Source organism: Aulonocara sp. 'chitande type north' Nkhata Bay, linkage group LG16, assembly GCF_057382095.1.
Source record: "Aulonocara sp. 'chitande type north' Nkhata Bay isolate Kocher_YH1m ecotype deep benthic linkage group LG16, A_spYH_male_GT1.1, whole genome shotgun sequence".
Classification (NCBI taxonomy): domain Eukaryota; kingdom Metazoa; phylum Chordata; class Actinopteri; order Cichliformes; family Cichlidae; genus Aulonocara; species Aulonocara sp. 'chitande type north' Nkhata Bay.
In genome coordinates, this window is record NC_141359.1 from 16,846,973 (window position 1) to 16,864,136 (window position 17,164).

Here is a 17,164-nt window from a genome sequence, read left to right on the forward strand (position 1 = left end):
ATCAGATTCTGTCCAGAGAGACAGACAGGCAGTCAGACAGACAGGTGCGGAGACAGCAGTTCAGTTCAGTAGGTTACAGCAGGTATGTGGCCAGATGGCCCGCTTAGTGCGTGTGCCTTTGTGTGTATCCATCTAAAAGCTGGTGGAGCATCTCAGTAAAGGAGCTTGATGGAAAAATCTGGTTATTTTAAAAATTATTTTAGTTATTTCTATGGTTTGTGCTGCGTTCAAAGGCTGTAGAAAAATAAAACCGTAAGCAGTGTTTAGCGTGGAAGCCATTTTTTACCACATACATAAAAAGAATCTGAGGAAACGTTGATAATGTTTCCTCAGATTCATTTCAATCCTCTGAGTTATTAATCGGCTTCACACATTCTGTTAATTAGCCGTATTTTAGACTGTGTGTATTTGTATGTCTCATTTTGTATGGATAAAAACCACAAAATGTACAAACGCATAGTAAGGTTACAAAATTATTCATTTTCAGTGTGAAGGCTTGGAGCAAGAGTTGTGTGATGTCCTCTGAAGTGATGGAAACACAGCTGTGTGTGTGCTGCATCCTAACTGTTTCTAATGAATCGTTTAAAGGGTCTTCTCTCAGTGTGCTGGTGTCTCTCTGCCTGCAGGTCACCTGCAGCAGGTGGACATGTGCAGCTTCTCGTCTCATGGCCAGTTGGTGTGCTTCGGTTTCTCTGCCATGTTTGGCTTTGGCGGGCGGAGTTTAGCGAGGGCAGAAAAGAAGAGATGGATGCCATCGTCACGGCGGCGAGAGTATGCTCTGGTTAAGACGCTGGCTAGGCTGAGGTGACACACACACATATATAATTTTTACTTTTAAATGTAAATGTGCGTTCCTAAGGCCTCAGTCACACAGACATGACTGACTGACCTCAGTGACCCCATAGCAACCACTAGTCACTAAGGAAAACTGTATTCCATGACTGTTTGGTTGCTGGAGGTTGTTAGCTGTTGCTGAGTGAAACTGGTCACAGTGCTTGTGATGCTTTTGATTGCTGGAAGGTTGCTGAGGTCACTCGTAGTATGTATGGATGACACTGATTTGTCTGCAAAAAAATTGTCTGTTTCCTATTAGCATCCCATTTTTATCATTTCGCTAAAGCTAGAGTCTGTGTCTTCCATGTGGCAATCTGATAGCAACACAAGTAATCACAAGGTGATTTTTGGTGCATCACTTTCTTTGCCACCATTTTCACATGCTTAAAGCAAGCATCCTCCAGCAACCACTCATCACTCATAAAATACATATTTTTCCTTAGTGACCGGAGGTTGCCAACGGGTTGCCAACTGGTCTCTAAGTGTGACTGAGGTCTAGCTAGGTCTAGGACTAGCTGGTTTCTTATTTCTTTTTTTCTCTGTCTCCCTCAGACCGGAGGACTGTCAGCTCTCCTTTTTATCAGCAAGGAAGTCAAACAGCAATTTGTTTGTACAGCGGTGAGAAACACGCGCACACACAAACACGCACATACGCTCTGTGATGTTGGATGGTACATCTAAAGTGTCTTCAGACCACCATAAAAAACAATATGCATTTGTTTAAACAGGTTACAAGCACTCAGAGGAGACTGTAATTGTTCCACACCAACAGTGTTTGTTAGTTTGCTGCGCTGTTACATTTACTCAGCAGCTGAACCAGAAAGGCAAACACACCACGTAACAGCTTGTCTACTACAGAGACTTGCAGCACAAATCTACCAGAAACAAACTCAACGCAAATTTATTAAGAACAGTGTGGAGGAGAGCCTGTTTGAGTCAAAGCTGTTGTTTTACCATGATTAGTTTAATAACTGGCTCTGTGTTTGATGATATTGGTCCGTTATATAAATTTTCTCTTCTGTCATATTTGAAAAATTAACTTGATTTCTTGCTTCTCAGAGATAAGGACCAGGACCAAGACCAGGACCCAAAGTCCGGTAAAACCACTACTTCTCTATTAAAATGGACAAATCAGATTTTAATCGCTACCAGCTACTCTCTGTCTTACTTTTTCTTTCTTTGATTTGTGTGTACAGAGGGGGAGGAGTCCTGGGTGACCAATCAGGGCCTGTATCTGAGCATCAGCATCATGTCTATCCCTTGCCTGAGTCCACACGCACCTCAAGGACTAGCTCCAAACACCAGGTACACAGTGTACGAAGATTGGCTCGATCTTCTGCTCTTTGGCCTTGAATGCATCACAGTGCACGTTAATACATGATGATGTTTCTAATAATGCTAACAGTCTCCACCACTTCCTGATTTTGACAGTTTGGCAAATGGCAGTGCAGCGCTGATTGCGGTCGGAAACACCTCCAGGTCCGAGTTTATTAAACACCTAAAGAGATACAGCAGCTCTACTGGACAGGTGAGAACACCTGCCAGAGGTGAAAATAACATGAATCAATTTATTCCATTCAAATCCTCACTAAAACCTTTAGCAGATCTTTTAAGGCTCAGGAACTGAACATTTGCAATCTAAAATCTAAAATATTCACAACTAAGGAATGTCGGAGTACGATAGCAACCTTTTTTTCTTTACAAACTCCCAGTTTACTCAAACAAATATCCATTTTTTTCTGTCTGGTGCAGTTAAAGTTCAAGTGTTTGCAATTTCTCATTGTGAAATTGCAAATGATTTATGGATTTCATCATCTACAGTACATATTACTATTAAAAGAATTTTTAAAAATGGGGCAAATCTTTGTACACAAGAAAATAAACTAAAAACACAGAAAAACCTGCAGAAATCAACACTTCCAAGACTGTTCTGAGTGGACATTGTGCGTCAGTTAAACTCTACTGTGCAAGAAAAGCAAAGACGACATGTTGATGTTATCATGATGGGCTTAGTTTAATTGCACAGAGCTGGTGCAGTGTGTAGATTATGCTGATGACAGCCTCAGCTATTATATATGTTTCCACCCAGATGTTTTCTACCGAAGAGAGCAATTTATTGTCGTGGGAACTCACTCTTGACTTCAGGGTCACACAAGCACTTTGACTCGGGACAATTTTGTGATTGTGTTACAGTCGATTAATGGCTGTTGATTATACCACAATCCCTCAACGTTCACAACACCTAAAGACTCTAGAAGATGGGAAAGTAGGTCCCAGTTTTAAAAATACCGCAGTTTTCCTTGAAGTTAGTGAGTAGATTAGCCTGGTTCAGCATGACCTGGTCTGGGCAGAGAGACTGCACACTAACCCACTTACTAAATATACGGGCAGTGTGGTGTTCAGACTTGGAGTAAACAGGCTGTTTACTGACTGGCCTACATCCTGCTAGCGTCCGTCCTGACATCTCAGCAGAAAGCACAGCAAAAGTGGATGCTCAAGTGGAGCTGCCCACATGTGACCCTTACAGTTTATGTCCTACTGTGGACTTTAAACCTCTCCTGTCACTTGTGTGATGTAGAGTGTGTGAAAAACTGAATACACCTTTATTAATCTGATGATTTTATCAAAATAATTTTAAAGTTTCAGTGCTTTTTGGTGCAAATCCTCCTGTGTGTTGGTATTGAAGCAGCATTAAATTGAAGTGGAGCTGCAATTATACATTAACCTGCTGGATATTTCCATGATCAATTAATCATATCCTTTGTTTGCTTTGATCTATTAAAAAAAGCTGAAACTGTAGGCCTCCCTCTTTAATGAGATGCAATAAATTCAAATTCATATGATCAAATAGACAAAATATTAGAAACTGCTAGAGGAAAATTTTAAGCCATCAATTAGGCATAGTGGAGTTGTAAAATATTTCTCTCTACAATTCACAGTCTCGTGAAGTTAAATCAAGTGTGTATTTAAGGACAGTACTGGAATCCTCTGGGCTCTTGTTTTAAGATAGATGTTAATCTGTCCTATAAGAACGGCTTTACTTTAAGAAAGCGCAAACCTGCAGGAGAGGACAGCAGACAGACAGACAGACAGTGGGACAGTCAGCTGGTCTTTGCTGCCCCCTGTTGGAGCCTCACAGCAGAGGACAGTGGACCGGAAGAACCACAGACAGATCCTGCTGCTCTCTAACAAGCTGCTTAACGGAGATCTTAATGGCTCTTTCTGACCTCATCAGCTCAGCTTTAACACACACACACACACACACACACACACACACACACACACACACACACACACAGACAAAGCTCTGACTGATTATCTGTGTGCAGTTCAACTTCTCCTTCGTGGAGACGCATGCTGTGTCAGCAGTGAAGATCCGCCCCTGCTCACTGATTGGCTGTTCTGAGGATGAGAGTGAAGAGGAGGGTGACTTGAAAACCACACCCTTCATCCACGCAGAAGGAACAACCTTCCCCTGGAACATCGACGGAGAGCTGGTGGAAATTGCTAATGAAGTGCTCATCAGGTGGGACGCTCACGCCTTCGTTATTAAAAATATATCCAGATAATACAATCATTACAGACAGAGGAATTACTCTGAATTGATTAATTCAAGCACTGATTATTGATGATCAAGGCACTATTTTTCCTTTTAGTTCAGATCAATAAAATACAGCAAGAAGAGGTAAATATAGAGGATAATAATAATGATAATTATTATTAATATTATTTTGGACAATGGCTGCTCTTTCATTTATTTTCAGTCCAGTCCTTGTACCTCATCATTTTCAGAGGTATCTTGTTTTGTTTATTAAAACATTAACAGTGATTTATGAATCTTTCAAACATAAAAAGGGACCTAACACAAGGGCTGAACCCATGTTGTGTCTACACATAACAGACAACTTAGCACGAAATAATATTTTTGCACCAACATGATGATTGTCAAAGACATATTAGCCACAAACTTGGTATGATTGGAAGAGGATTAGGGAAACTGGAAAAAATGAGGCACTTTTTTTCCCCAGAATTCTGAAATTAAAGTCAGAATTCTGAAAAAAAAAGAAGAAAAAAAGACGAGCCTACTTTTTTTTTTTTTTCCAGTCGTCCTAATCCTCTTCCGTAATCTCAGTATGATGTTCAGTGAGTTCTTAAAAGATTTGAGGAAACTGGACAAACGGAAGACAAAAGAAGAAGTGACCGGCCTAAAAAACAGATAACATGATCTGAAAGTCATGTTGAAATTCTTCGAAAGAAATGGAAAAATTTAGCAAAGACCTGAAAATGCATCCGATCCATCTGCTGCTCACTGAAGCCTCATTTGAAATGGTCTCAGTTTAAGTGTGGTTGTTAAGAAGCCATTCTTCGTGAATGGAAACGTGGCTGAGTTGTGCCAAATTACACAAGAACTGGATTAAAAATCAGTGACAATAGATATTATAGGGGGATGAATTCATATTTGAATATTTGGATCAAATTTTTTTTTGTGTGTGTGTGTGGAGCAGGTCAGGAGAGAGGTACAACAGTGAGTGTCAACAGCCATCACTAAAGCAGGTGGAGGCTCTGTCATGTTTTGGTGCTGCTTTTCATCCAGTAGTGCAAAAATTGATGAAATAATGAAGAAAAGTACCAGCAGATTTTGATCCACGATGCAATTGGTTTCATTTTTCACAGTACCAAGCGACTGACTGGTCTCCTTGTCCTGGAGCTCACACTGTGTTTGTTTTTTTACATTCTGTGACATTTACATCAATACCAATCAGGCCATGCTCCTGCAACCATAGCAACATGTCTGAGGTCCTTAATATCCACCTGACTGTGTGTCTGTGTTTCTGTATGTCTTTGTGGTGCATTCAGAGTCCACCCAAGACTCATCACTCTGTACGGCGAGGAGGTGGAAGAGGCCGAGTCATCTGTCTCCTGCAGCTGCATCTGAGAACAACAAGGGGGCGCTGATCTGTGTGACACTCACCACGGTAACCAAAATGACTCAACAGTGCTCTTTGTACAGACTCTGAACTCACAATTTGAAACTTTGGTCATCAGCCCATGATTTTAACGATATATTCATAGAGGAAAAATAAATAAAATAAAAAAGCTCCTTTACTTTAAAGCCGTATTAATTTTATATTCTTTTTATCAAAGTATAATGTGAATATTTTGTAATTTTTATTCATGTATCAGCTGCAGAACTGACCAATGCACATAAAAATGGTTTAATGTTTACAATTTACTACAGTTTCATTACCCATTTCTCTCAGATCATGCGACTTTAATTTCATATGTTGCTTTTTTACATCCAGTTTTTGTTTCTGTGGCAGAGAACAAACTTGTTTAATTTGTGTTCAAAATCCAGTTTATTTCACTTCCCAAAGGGTTCATGTTTGAATAAAGGTATTAATAGGTGACTTTTCTATCTGTGCAGACGATGGTGAAGCAAAAACAGACCTGATGTATGCATGTAGATTCTCATTTTGACTCAAATCATACTGCGACTGGAATAAAGTATAAAAATCAAGATGTTTAAATAGAAAATCCTTTATTTTAATAGAAAAGTGTTGCTAAAAGCAGTGAGACTCTCCAGTGCAGAACAACTTCACATAAGAACATCAAAGTCACTTATTAAAATATTAAAACACTCTGTGTGAATCTGTGAGGTGCATTTGTATTAAACACACACCGGAGTGGAGGGCAGCAGCTAAGTGAACAGTCTAAATGGAGACCGTTAACACAATGCTTTTTTTTTTTTTTAATGTATTACTTGAACCAACAAGTTATCAGTTTAAAAAGCCCAGGTGTCAATTTTAGGAAGTATGACTGAGAAAACTGACCACATCAAACATGTTTACTTAGTGTTTGTGATGTGTTTGTTCAGAAGATCATTAGGCCTCCCACCTACCTCACACTGGTAGGAGTGGTTAACCTTAAATGTGCTTTATTTAAAATGCATCACGTTTATGTTTTTTTCCTCTCTTGTTTTATTTGTATTAATTTTAATTTAAAGAACTCCCACAGGACAAACTTTTTCATGGGCATCACATTGTGATTGTTACCACATTAAAAGAGCCTTCATGCCTCATTATGTTTGATTCTGTGTGTTTGACCCTCCTGGGCCCAAAAGGAGGAGGAGTGGAGGAGAAATGCTCATTTCTAGCTGCCCTGCGTGGTGCACTTGTGCTGATCTGGCTGTACATTGTTTTCATTGTTTTTCCCTCCACATACCAGCATGGCTTCCTGTTTTCTTCTTCCCTGAATGGCTTCCAAAGCGTCAGAGAAACTGTAAACAAGTGTGAAATCAGGCTCACGGGAAGGTTAAGGAACCATAGCACCAGGAGGCAGCACAGTGGAGGATTCACTGTAGAAAGATCCTGCATTCTGCTCATTTTTCAATCCTCTGCCCTGAAATTTCTATTAATCCTACATCAAAACTGCCCTCAGGTTCCTCTATTGTGAAGCAGTTTGCAAAAGCAAAAGGGTAGGTAAAAACAGATAGCGCTAATAAGCTGATCATGTCCTCCACGTTGGAGTATCCAGCCAGTGGTCAACATTGCTGGCTCAGTGAACTAACTTTGTGCAAAACAAAAATGTGTGGATTTGCATCAGATGAGCTGATTGTGCCATAAAAATTTGCTGGTTTAAGCAGAGGAGACACATCCCAAAACAAATAGTGGGAGCCAAAAAACGGAGTGATCACCCCTGTTACCAGCAAATCCCAGCAGCCATCACCTTCTTCCTCCAGCTGGACGACATCCAGTGTGTGCCACAGGCGTCAAATGATGCAGCACTGCCAGTGAGTTAGCTCTTTGTGTGTTTGTGTGTGTGTGTGTGTTGGTCAGCAGGTGAACAAAATTCAGAAAATAAGTTACACAGACAAAAGGAAGGTTTCCCAGAGCTACGAGCCAATCAGAGGCAAAGTTTAAATCACCTGAGATCATAGAAAGTGATGTTCTTTGTTTTGTTTTCTCCTAAAAAGAAGAGTCAAAATGAAGGTCATTAATCCCAGGAAGCTCCGAGGCTTTCCAATTGGTTCAGATTTGATGACTTCCGGTTCACTTCCCTTTTAATTAATCCTCTATCCATCGAACGCTGCAGTCTTTTTTCTTTCAGGTCTTTGGATTTCTCTGGTTCCTTTTTGTGAAAGCATGTCGGCAAAATAGTTTAAAAGGTCACAGTCAGATTCAGGAGGCGTTCACTGTCACGTGTTAGACTCAAACCCTCGGAGCGTAGGCGGATTTCACTGACCGATGACGTTCACAGTGCTGCAGTAAGACCGAGGCATGATGAACACTCTTTCATAGGTACAATGTGAACTCCACCTTGGGGTCAGATCACGGGCAGAGAGAACAATCTGGGTTAGGTAGTGCTTTCTCTTTTGCTGTGCTTGGGAACGAAGTCCCAGCTGTCTCTGTTGAACTCATCCTCCTTATGATGTAATTCTCTCTTGAAGAATCCAGCCTGACGGACAAAGAGAAGAAGAAAAGGTGAAGCCTGTGTATCAACTGCAAACATTAAACTGTAACATAATGTGGTTGGTCAGTACCGCAGAACTGAGCCATGATATTTTACAAGATGGTAGATTGTTAAAATACACCAGTTATTGCTGGGAGAATTGTCACAAAAATGAGTTTATGTTGAAAGACAAAAATTGAGTACCTTCCACAGACACCAGATGAGAGCTGCCAGGATTGTTAACCCCACGGCTAAACTGACAACGACAATGAAGATTTTCACCATCGCTGAGGGTTTCTGGGTAAAAACTGCTTCCACCAATACCTGGAAATGTGCAACATACATCTTTAACATTGCTGCACCACGGCAACTGTGAAGCCCAGACTCTCGGATCACACAGCAGTGTGTTCTGATTGGCTGCAGGGGAGTTTTACCTGTGCTACAGGATGATCCTGGATCAGGATGGTGTTATTATCTTGTTTAGGTGATGACATCACTGCCATGCTTTCCAGGATCATGATCCCATGGCGACCCTGAGACACAGAGAAAGGCATCAGGGACCAGAAACTCTGGCAAAATGCAGTGAAATCAGTCGCCTGCGTGCGAGTGTGTTACCGGAGCTTGCCGTAGTACGGCAGGATTCAGGTTGGCTTCCAGTTGGATGGTGACCTCTCTCCCCGCCTCCAAATTACCAAGGCGACACACTAACCACTCACAAGCCTTATCGGTGCGGCCACAAAACTGAACATAGAGAACAAAATTAAAGTTTGCACCCTTGCATAAGCTATATCTGAGAGACTACATTTTATGTGTGTGTGTGTGTCTGTGTTTGAGTACCATTCTACGGGTGGAGGTGGGCGAAAAGAAGAAGATGAGTTGTTTGATGAAGGAAGCTTGAGGGGCGTTGCAGTCGTCGATGACTGAAACAGTTGTGTCACTGATGTAACACACGCCTTGAGACGACTGCAGAGAGAATTCATGTGTTAGTACGGTCTGTTCTGTCGCCATTTACGATTAACTTTTCTCACGCTCTTGGCTTGTTTCACCTCAATTCCAGCCATGACACATGAGAAATCACACAGAACCTAAGTGTCAAACCCACTGCCGATGTTTGTGTTGATGTACCTGCCAATCGACCACTTGCAACAGCCTGTGACGGTAAGGTGTGAGGATCTTCGGCAGCGCAATTTCAACCACAGTGTCGACTGACCTGCTGGGACCGGAGTTTAACACCTGCAAGGAGATGGAACAAGATGCTGAGACTCTCTAAGGCAAGGACGTGTTCATATCAAGAGCCCTGTTTATTTACCTTGCGCTTTTTCACCTTTTGATGTGTGCGCACCAGTGAAAGTAAACCAAATGAGCACAAACATAGCAACAACTTCCTGTTTGGTTCTGAACACTTCCCTTTAAAGAGTTGCTAAAAAATTGTTGATTGGCTCCAGTTTTATGATGTGCTACTACTACTAAGACCAAAGGTTCCTAATTGAAACCAGAAATGACCAACTTACAGATGACCACTTTCCTAAACTCTCCAACCAGTGTTGATGAAATTGGACTTGCTGTGAAGTTTTAGCTTCACATATGAAATTGTATTTTTGGACAGCTGCATATATTTTTTATTTTGGCCAAACTAGTCATTCTTCTATTCCATTTTCTTTGACTATATGCTGTTGAAAGTGCCGTGACACACAGAACTCGCACCGTGATCTCTGTGTTTCCTCATTTGCTGACCTACATTCTTAAATAAATAAGTTTGGTCATGCAACTAATGTCGTGACACTTCTGTGTGTCACAACATCCCACCTTGACACATCTAACTCTTCATAAACTCAGTACATAAGTCCATCCATCCTTTTCCGCTTATCAGGGTTGTGTGTGTGTGTGGGTGGAGATGGTGGAGTCAAACTCAGGACCTTCTTGCTCTTCTTCTTGGCATCAGTGCTAACCATTATGCCACCGTGCTGCCAGTACACATATAATATGTCATATTTATATAGTTTTTTAAAATATATTTATCTATATAATATTTACAATATTTCTGCTAAGTTCTGCTATGTTATTGTATTTCTGCCAATATTATGTTTTCTTTACGTTATTGCAGTTCTGCTAAGTAATTACATTTTTGCTAAGTTCTTATGCTTCTGCAAAGTTATTACAATGTTTTGCTACTTTTCAGCTTTTTCGGCTATTTTTAGCAGACAGCTTCAGCGTTACAGCATCCACACAGCATTTTTGCAGGAAATGCAAATTTTTCTAGTTCTCTTTAAACTTTGCGTTTGTGATCAGCAATAAAGCTTGTCATGGTGTAGTGGTTTAAATTTGCTTAAAAAAAGATCATTGTTTGCTCTCACGAGAAGATCCGGCATTAAAAATCTGCCTAAATCAAATACACAGAGCTGCACTGTGTGACGATCCCTTGTGAATATGGGAGCAGCCGAAAGTAGCTTTTTATTGTCCTGGTCACAAAATCAAATTTTGACATAAACAGTATCATTTATGTGCTCTCTGTTGTTTAATCAGGATAAAATGGAAAAAAATTGGAAAATATCGTATTATAATGTTATACTGCCTCAGCTCAGTGACATGTTTTAACAGAACACACTCAATATTTTTAGTATTACTATAACATACATACAGGCAGACATACACATAAATCAAACTGTCTGCAAATGTGTACAAGTCTACCAAAGTCAAATGTTAAATTTAACCTCAATGAGCTCCATCTGTTACTGTTTTGCTTGTTTGGTATTTAAAGCATCCAGAAGTGTGTTTGCATCCTGTCTGATCACATATGAAAAAAAAAAACCCCTCTGAATCAGGCTGACCTACCTTGTATGTGTAATTGAAGCTTTCTGAATAGCAGTTAGTGGAAATCAAGTCTTCATCTCTAACTTCAAAAGAGGAGGGAGTCACAAAACTGTAAACAGGCAGACAGAAAGCATTGGGATTAGTTCTCCGGAGTTAAAGATATCCTTTATTTCTGCACTCTGAGGAAAAAATGTTGTTCACATGAATTTCACTGACATGGTTAAAAAAAACACCCCAAAAAAGCCTTTGACAAAGCAAATAATAGTAATGCACAACAAGGTGAGCTCACCCGTGGATGTTCACATTGACTCCATATTTGAGAGGAAGGGTGAGGCTGATGGAGTTGTCATGGAGATATTCCCTCCTCTCATAGTTATCACTGCAGAGAAAATAAATTTCACATATTTTTACTCCCTGATGGTTTGATTCAAGGTTTAAAAGTCTATAAAGCTATTTCATATTCATTATTGTTTCTTCTTCTTCTTAAATGTTCACATTAACCTGCATTCTGCATACTCCTTTTTAAATAACACTTTATCTTCATACATTTGTTTGCTTTACTGTCATAGGTGAGGTGCCCACTCACCTCAGAAAAATGATGAGGTGAGCGGAGGAGATTTACCTGCTGGTGTTGACGTGAATGAGGTTTTGTCCAGGTGTGCTGTTCTGGTTGACATCCAACAGAAAGCTGATATTCAGCTACAAGAAAAAAACATTACTTAACATCTTCCTTCTTTATGATTTTTGCTGCTAGAACTTTTTTACACAATACAGGAATCTCTACTCAGCTGCGGTCCGTTTCACCAGATCGTTTTGCAATATTTTAAACAGATAAGTCGAGGAAAAATAGAGAACTGAAAGCACAAGAACCCGCTTTGACCTTTGATATGTGGACCACAGGAAGTTGAGGACCCATAATAGCTGGCTGGAGCACGACATTCAGGTTCCTCATAATTTTAGTAAGTGATCAGTGTGTGATTACCTCCAATTAGCTCGGGCTTACCTGGGTGTGCGCTGGAAGGAGGAAGCTGGTCACACTGCAGTCAACACCCACTGTTGTAGCGTTGACTTCCTGTGTGACATCACATCTGACCACATTGTCCTCCTGGTTGAAGAGAAGCAGACTTGTTTTGGTTTTGTTATGTATTATAATTTTGACAATGATCATTTAACAGTTGTGTGACTACCTGTTTACACAGCAGTTTTAACTGTAAGACCAGCCATGAAACATACTGCTGTCCATTGTATCTGCCTATGGTTGCTGATGACACTATCTAAGAGAGCAGCAGTCTGCTGTTCATCTTCATGTAGGTTCTCAAATAGAGTTCTGTTTTTCTAAGAATGATGGCACTTTTTTCTCATTTTACCCAATCAGCATCCACCTCTGGCAGCTTACTCAGCCAGGACCATTTAGGAGTACATACATGACGGTAGGTATGTTTTTCTGCCCTAAAAACAGCCCTGAAAATGACCCTGAAACACACAAGCTACACACCATTTTATCTATTGATTCAGTTTAGTTTTATTTATATAGCTTCAAATCACAACAATGGTTGCCTCAAGGCTCTTTGTGAGGTAAAGACCCTACAGTAATAGAGAGAAAACCGAACAATCAGAACAAGAAATCAGACTTGGCGACAGTGGGAAGGAAAAACTCCCCTTTAACAGGAAGAAACCAGGCATAAGAGATTAAAATTAGTAACCGATGCAAAATTGTGTATAAACACATAAAGAGTGAGAGAGGTTAGGTGTGTAAAGAAAAACACTTGGTGCATTATGGGAACCCCTCCCTAAACCTATTGGAATTTAACTAAGGGAGTATTCAGGGTCACCTGATCCAGCCCTTACTATAAGCTTTGTTAAAAAGGAAACATTTAAGCCAAATCTTAAAAGTAGAGAGGGTATCTGAAAGTCTGACTCACATTTTGCAGTACTTTAATGTAGTGGATGTTGCTGGGCAACCGTAGCGTCAGTCGTGGCAGGAAGGCGTCATCTCCAGAGTTCAGCAGTGAGGCTTTCAACATGATAGTCTGCCCGGATCCCAGCGCAAAGTACTCCTGCTGACTGAAGACAAACACGACAAACAACAAGCATCGCTCAGAATCAAACTTTCTCTACTGTTGAAATACTTTTGATTTCTTTTTTGGTTTTAACTTGCAGATTTTTACAGTTTGATCTCAGGAGCCCAAAGTGTGAAGGTGAATATAACCAGCAACTCTGGCACTTACTAATTACAACAGCATACAGCACACATTCATTCTCTACACAAAAATATGCAAACACAACAGCTTGATATCCTTTTTTCTTCCTTTTTTTTCACGTATATTCCGGTTGTTTCCCTGTTGTTGTTTTTTTTTGTCATTCACACACAGCTCCCTGCAGTGTGTGTGTGTGAGAGATCTTACTGTGGGAGCACTAGATGAGCTGACAGCTGCATGTTTGTCGAACAGTTCACCAGGGAGCAGGAACGAGCAAAACGAGTCTGAGAGAAAGAAAAGAAGCAGCGGGTTAGCGGCAGCCGTGAGAATAAATAAACATTTCGATCGTGTTACTTCAGTGATAAATGGTAAATGGCCTGCATTTGTATAGCGCTTTACTCAGTCCTTAAGGACCCCAAAGCGCTTTACACTACATTCAGTCATTCACCCATTCACACACACATTCACACACTGGTGACGGCAAGCTACATTGTAGCCACAGCTGCCCTGGGGCGCACTGACAAATAACATCAAACAACTTGAGAGGTTCAATAAAAACCCTCTGATGACTAACTCCACCTGTGAATTCCTACTTGTAAACTGTTCCTGCACTGCTTTATGAGTGTGAGCAACATGTGGGGGACGCACACAGCAGGAGGGTGTTAATGTGCTGAGATGCAGCTGAAAGCACATCTGGATAGGCGATACACAAAGTTTGTTGATACACAAAGGTCGAACAAAGATAAAAAATAATAATTTGCAGATGGCTTAATGTGTTAGTTTAGCAGTATGCTAAACCTATGCGTCTATGCTTTTATAGCTGATTAAGCTAATTCATTGTGTTGTAACTGCAAGTAGAAATTTTTCATTTTTATTTAGAGCAGATTTGTAAATATAGATATTGATTACTGTGTGCATGATGGGCTGTTCTAGCTGTTATTTGCTGGGTCTTTGTACGTTAGCTTGATACCTGGCTGGTGATGGTGTTGCGGTGTCCTGCGCTCCGCTGCAGAATGGGTTTTAACGGAGGGAAGGATGTGGAAGAGGCTCTGCGGCTGTTTGTCTCCCTGAGACTGTAAGAAACCACAAACTGAACCGGAGTAAAAATGTCCCTCACATCTTTCTGTTGGAGGAAAGAAAAAGGGTTCAGAGGAGGAAAGATGAACATTTTAGCATCACTGCTGTTAATCCAATCAGTGCATCATATGTTAATATGACCAAAATAGACAGTGGGTGAGTATATTACCCTTTGGTAAGCCACATGGGCCACACAAGTGAGATGCCCCTGTCGTGCTCGTACACGCTCATTTGTGATATTGGACGATCCGTTACCGTGGAAATAGAACCGAGGTGGGAAGGACGGTTTATGGAGGAGGTCAGAGGTCAGATTATATTGAAGATCTGAAAAAGAGAAGAGAGAAACAACCTTCAAAAATCAGGCTGTACACTTTATGCAAAACAAATGTTGCCATTTGGAGAAGCTATCATCCAATCCCAGCACTGAAACTGCAATTAGGCACATTGCTGTTGTAGAAGAGGATAGAGGGAGAAAGAGAAAACGGCTGGAAGGTTGCATTTATGTATTTTACGATAAGGACAGTAGGAGTGTGACTCTGCAGCTTTGGCTGACCGATTACATAAAGCTGACCACTACATTCTTTTATGAGATGTTCAGATGAGTGGAAAAGCAAAGCTGTCAATTTACCAGTTAATCTATGTCCCCACCCTCACCAATGGTCACAAGGGCTGCACAGTGAAGGAGACGTGACGAAAATGAGACTGGCCTCTCCCTTAAAGATAAGGTCAGGAATTCAGGCACTCGACAGTGGCTCAGAGTAGAGCTGCTTCTCCTCCACACTGAAAGGAGGCAGTTGAGGTGGATTGGACATTTGACTAAGAGGCCTCCTCAGCGCCTCCCGGGAGAGGTGTTGCAGGCATGTTCTTCCAGGAGGAGGCCCAGGGGTAGCCCTAGGGCATGCTGCACAATTATTAATTTAAAAACTGTAAGGTAAAGACTCTACAATAATAAAGAGAAAACCCCAGCTATCAGATGCACTTGGCGACAGTGGGAAGGAAAAAATCCTTTTTAACAGGAAGAAACCTCCAGTAGAACCAGGCTCAGGGTGTGGCAAGCATTTGCTGTGACCAGTTGGGGGTGTGGGGACTAAAGACACGCTGCGGAAGAGAGCCAGAGATTAATGTACAGTTTATATCTCTCAGCTGGGCTGGGAAACCCTCGACGTTTCCCTGGATGAGCTGGGGGAGGTGGCTGGGGAGAGGGGACATTTGGATTTCTCTGCTTAGGCTTTGGGTGCCACTGGGGACAGTTGCTGCTGTGGAGTGTTTCGGTGAGTAACATCCACCTGCTGTCACTGACTCTAATGATGTGCTTGATTGGTGTTTACTTTTAAACATAGGTAGCTTTTAAATTTTATAAATTAACAGATAATACACTAAAGAGGTGCAATTAGGGCAGTACCTATGTGCCCCCTGAAATGTCTGGACTGGACACTGAAGCAGATGGTAACGTTAAAGCAGGGAGCTGGATGCTTGAGCTCTCGGCACAGCACCATCCGATCGTCGATCTGCTCCGGCAGGATCAAAGACGCGTTCACTTGAATCACTGGACGGGTCCTGCAGCACAAGCACACAGTCAGAGAAATTATCACAGCATGCAGACTGGGGTTTATGAATCACTGAAAACAACTGAAAACAAATAAAGCAGGAGGATTTTGTTATTTTCACCTTATTTTCCACAGATGTTGGGACACTTTTGGTTCTCTTGCACACTACATACATTAAAAAAACATTCCTGTTCACTACTATGAGAAGACGGTAACTACAGATGGAGTCTTTTTGGGTAAAGTTTCAACAGGAAGCTTCAGTGACGACTTACCTGAGAACCACGGCTGAGTCAGAAAGGAACGCACCAACTGCCACATCTGCAGAGACAGAGCGGGTTCAGCCTGCTTAAAACGATCTAATGAAACAAATATGGCAGAAGTTTTGGCACAGAATTGTTTACCCTTGTAACCGTTATCGTCAATGTCAATGCCAGAGCTCAGCGACTGCCCGAACATCCTGAGGTCATGGCCAAGGGTGGATCCAGTAATCCTCTGAAAGCACAATGGTAGGTATACCATGGTAAATGGTAAATGGCCTGTATTTATATATGAACCATATATACCATGAAAGCTGGTGTAATGATATTACTTAAAAGCACAGGAGGATATAAGTACTAATGTAAGCATGTGCAGGCAAGTATGCCAAAAGGCCAAATATAGCAGCCAGTGGCTCTTTGCTGCATTTCTTCCCCTAATCCATTTCTGTGTCTGTTTTCCCGTCTATTCTCCTCTGTGCTATTAAAAAGGCCAAAAAATGTCTCATAATATTCTTATACTTTGGGGGAATTTATCATTAGTATAACTCCCACACTGGTTATTATTCTGTTAATATCTTTTCTGATTTTTTACTGATCTCAGTCTTAAAGAAAGAATAGATCATTTGTCTTGGTTTGATTTGTCCAAATTCATAGCTTTAACTCTTGGATCTGTGCTACTTTTCTCTTCTATTTTTTTATCTATTGTATTTAATTATTTATGAATCTCTCTTTGAGCTATGACTGCAAGGGGATCAGGTCAGATTTTGCATTTTTGTTAGACGTGTTATTGCACTGGTAAGTAAAAAGTAAGTAAGTGACATTTTTACCTGCACGTCATCCTCATTATAGCCCTTGCCTGTCACTTAAAGACAGGTAAGTCCCCCACATACACGTTATTCTCTAAATTAAACAGGGGAGTTATATAACAATTTGCCCAGATACATCTTGGGGGAATTACATTTAGAGAACAAAACCTTGTTTTGTACCAAGC

At 41.0% G+C, this 17,164-nt stretch overlaps 2 protein-coding genes across 3 annotated transcripts in view; one reads left to right on the forward strand and one right to left on the reverse strand.

The window, feature by feature from the left end:
• Positions 1-16,132, forward strand: part of cerkl (CERK like autophagy regulator) — a 43,077-nt gene extending 26,945 nt beyond the window's left edge. The window contains exons 8-15 of one of the 2 annotated variants that reach the window (XM_086267951.1): positions 627-804; positions 1,387-1,452; positions 1,894-1,931; positions 2,031-2,139; positions 2,266-2,362; positions 4,164-4,360; positions 5,692-5,810; positions 8,497-16,132. In XM_086267951.1, coding sequence (XP_086124077.1) covers positions 627-804; positions 1,387-1,452; positions 1,894-1,931; positions 2,031-2,139; positions 2,266-2,362; positions 4,164-4,360; positions 5,692-5,770 — 764 coding nt within the window. In that variant the 3' untranslated portion in view covers positions 5,771-5,810; positions 8,497-16,132. The other variant, XM_086267950.1, reaches the window with a different exon arrangement.
• The window catches only part of itga4 (integrin alpha 4), a 28,931-nt gene continuing 17,844 nt past the window's right edge, over positions 6,078-17,164 (reverse strand). Inside the window, exons 13-29 of the mRNA XM_086267949.1 lie at positions 16,318-16,408; positions 16,189-16,234; positions 15,772-15,926; positions 14,539-14,693; positions 14,263-14,415; positions 13,500-13,576; positions 13,017-13,158; positions 12,098-12,199; positions 11,717-11,793; positions 11,384-11,473; positions 11,116-11,203; positions 9,409-9,516; positions 9,121-9,246; positions 8,899-9,024; positions 8,718-8,816; positions 8,488-8,607; positions 6,078-8,289 (exon numbers count right to left, since the gene is read on the reverse strand). Of these exons, the coding sequence (XP_086124075.1) occupies positions 8,188-8,289; positions 8,488-8,607; positions 8,718-8,816; positions 8,899-9,024; positions 9,121-9,246; positions 9,409-9,516; positions 11,116-11,203; positions 11,384-11,473; positions 11,717-11,793; positions 12,098-12,199; positions 13,017-13,158; positions 13,500-13,576; positions 14,263-14,415; positions 14,539-14,693; positions 15,772-15,926; positions 16,189-16,234; positions 16,318-16,408 (1,857 nt within the window). The 3' untranslated portion in view covers positions 6,078-8,187. The remainder of the gene's footprint in view (positions 8,290-8,487; positions 8,608-8,717; positions 8,817-8,898; positions 9,025-9,120; positions 9,247-9,408; positions 9,517-11,115; positions 11,204-11,383; positions 11,474-11,716; positions 11,794-12,097; positions 12,200-13,016; positions 13,159-13,499; positions 13,577-14,262; positions 14,416-14,538; positions 14,694-15,771; positions 15,927-16,188; positions 16,235-16,317; positions 16,409-17,164) is intronic.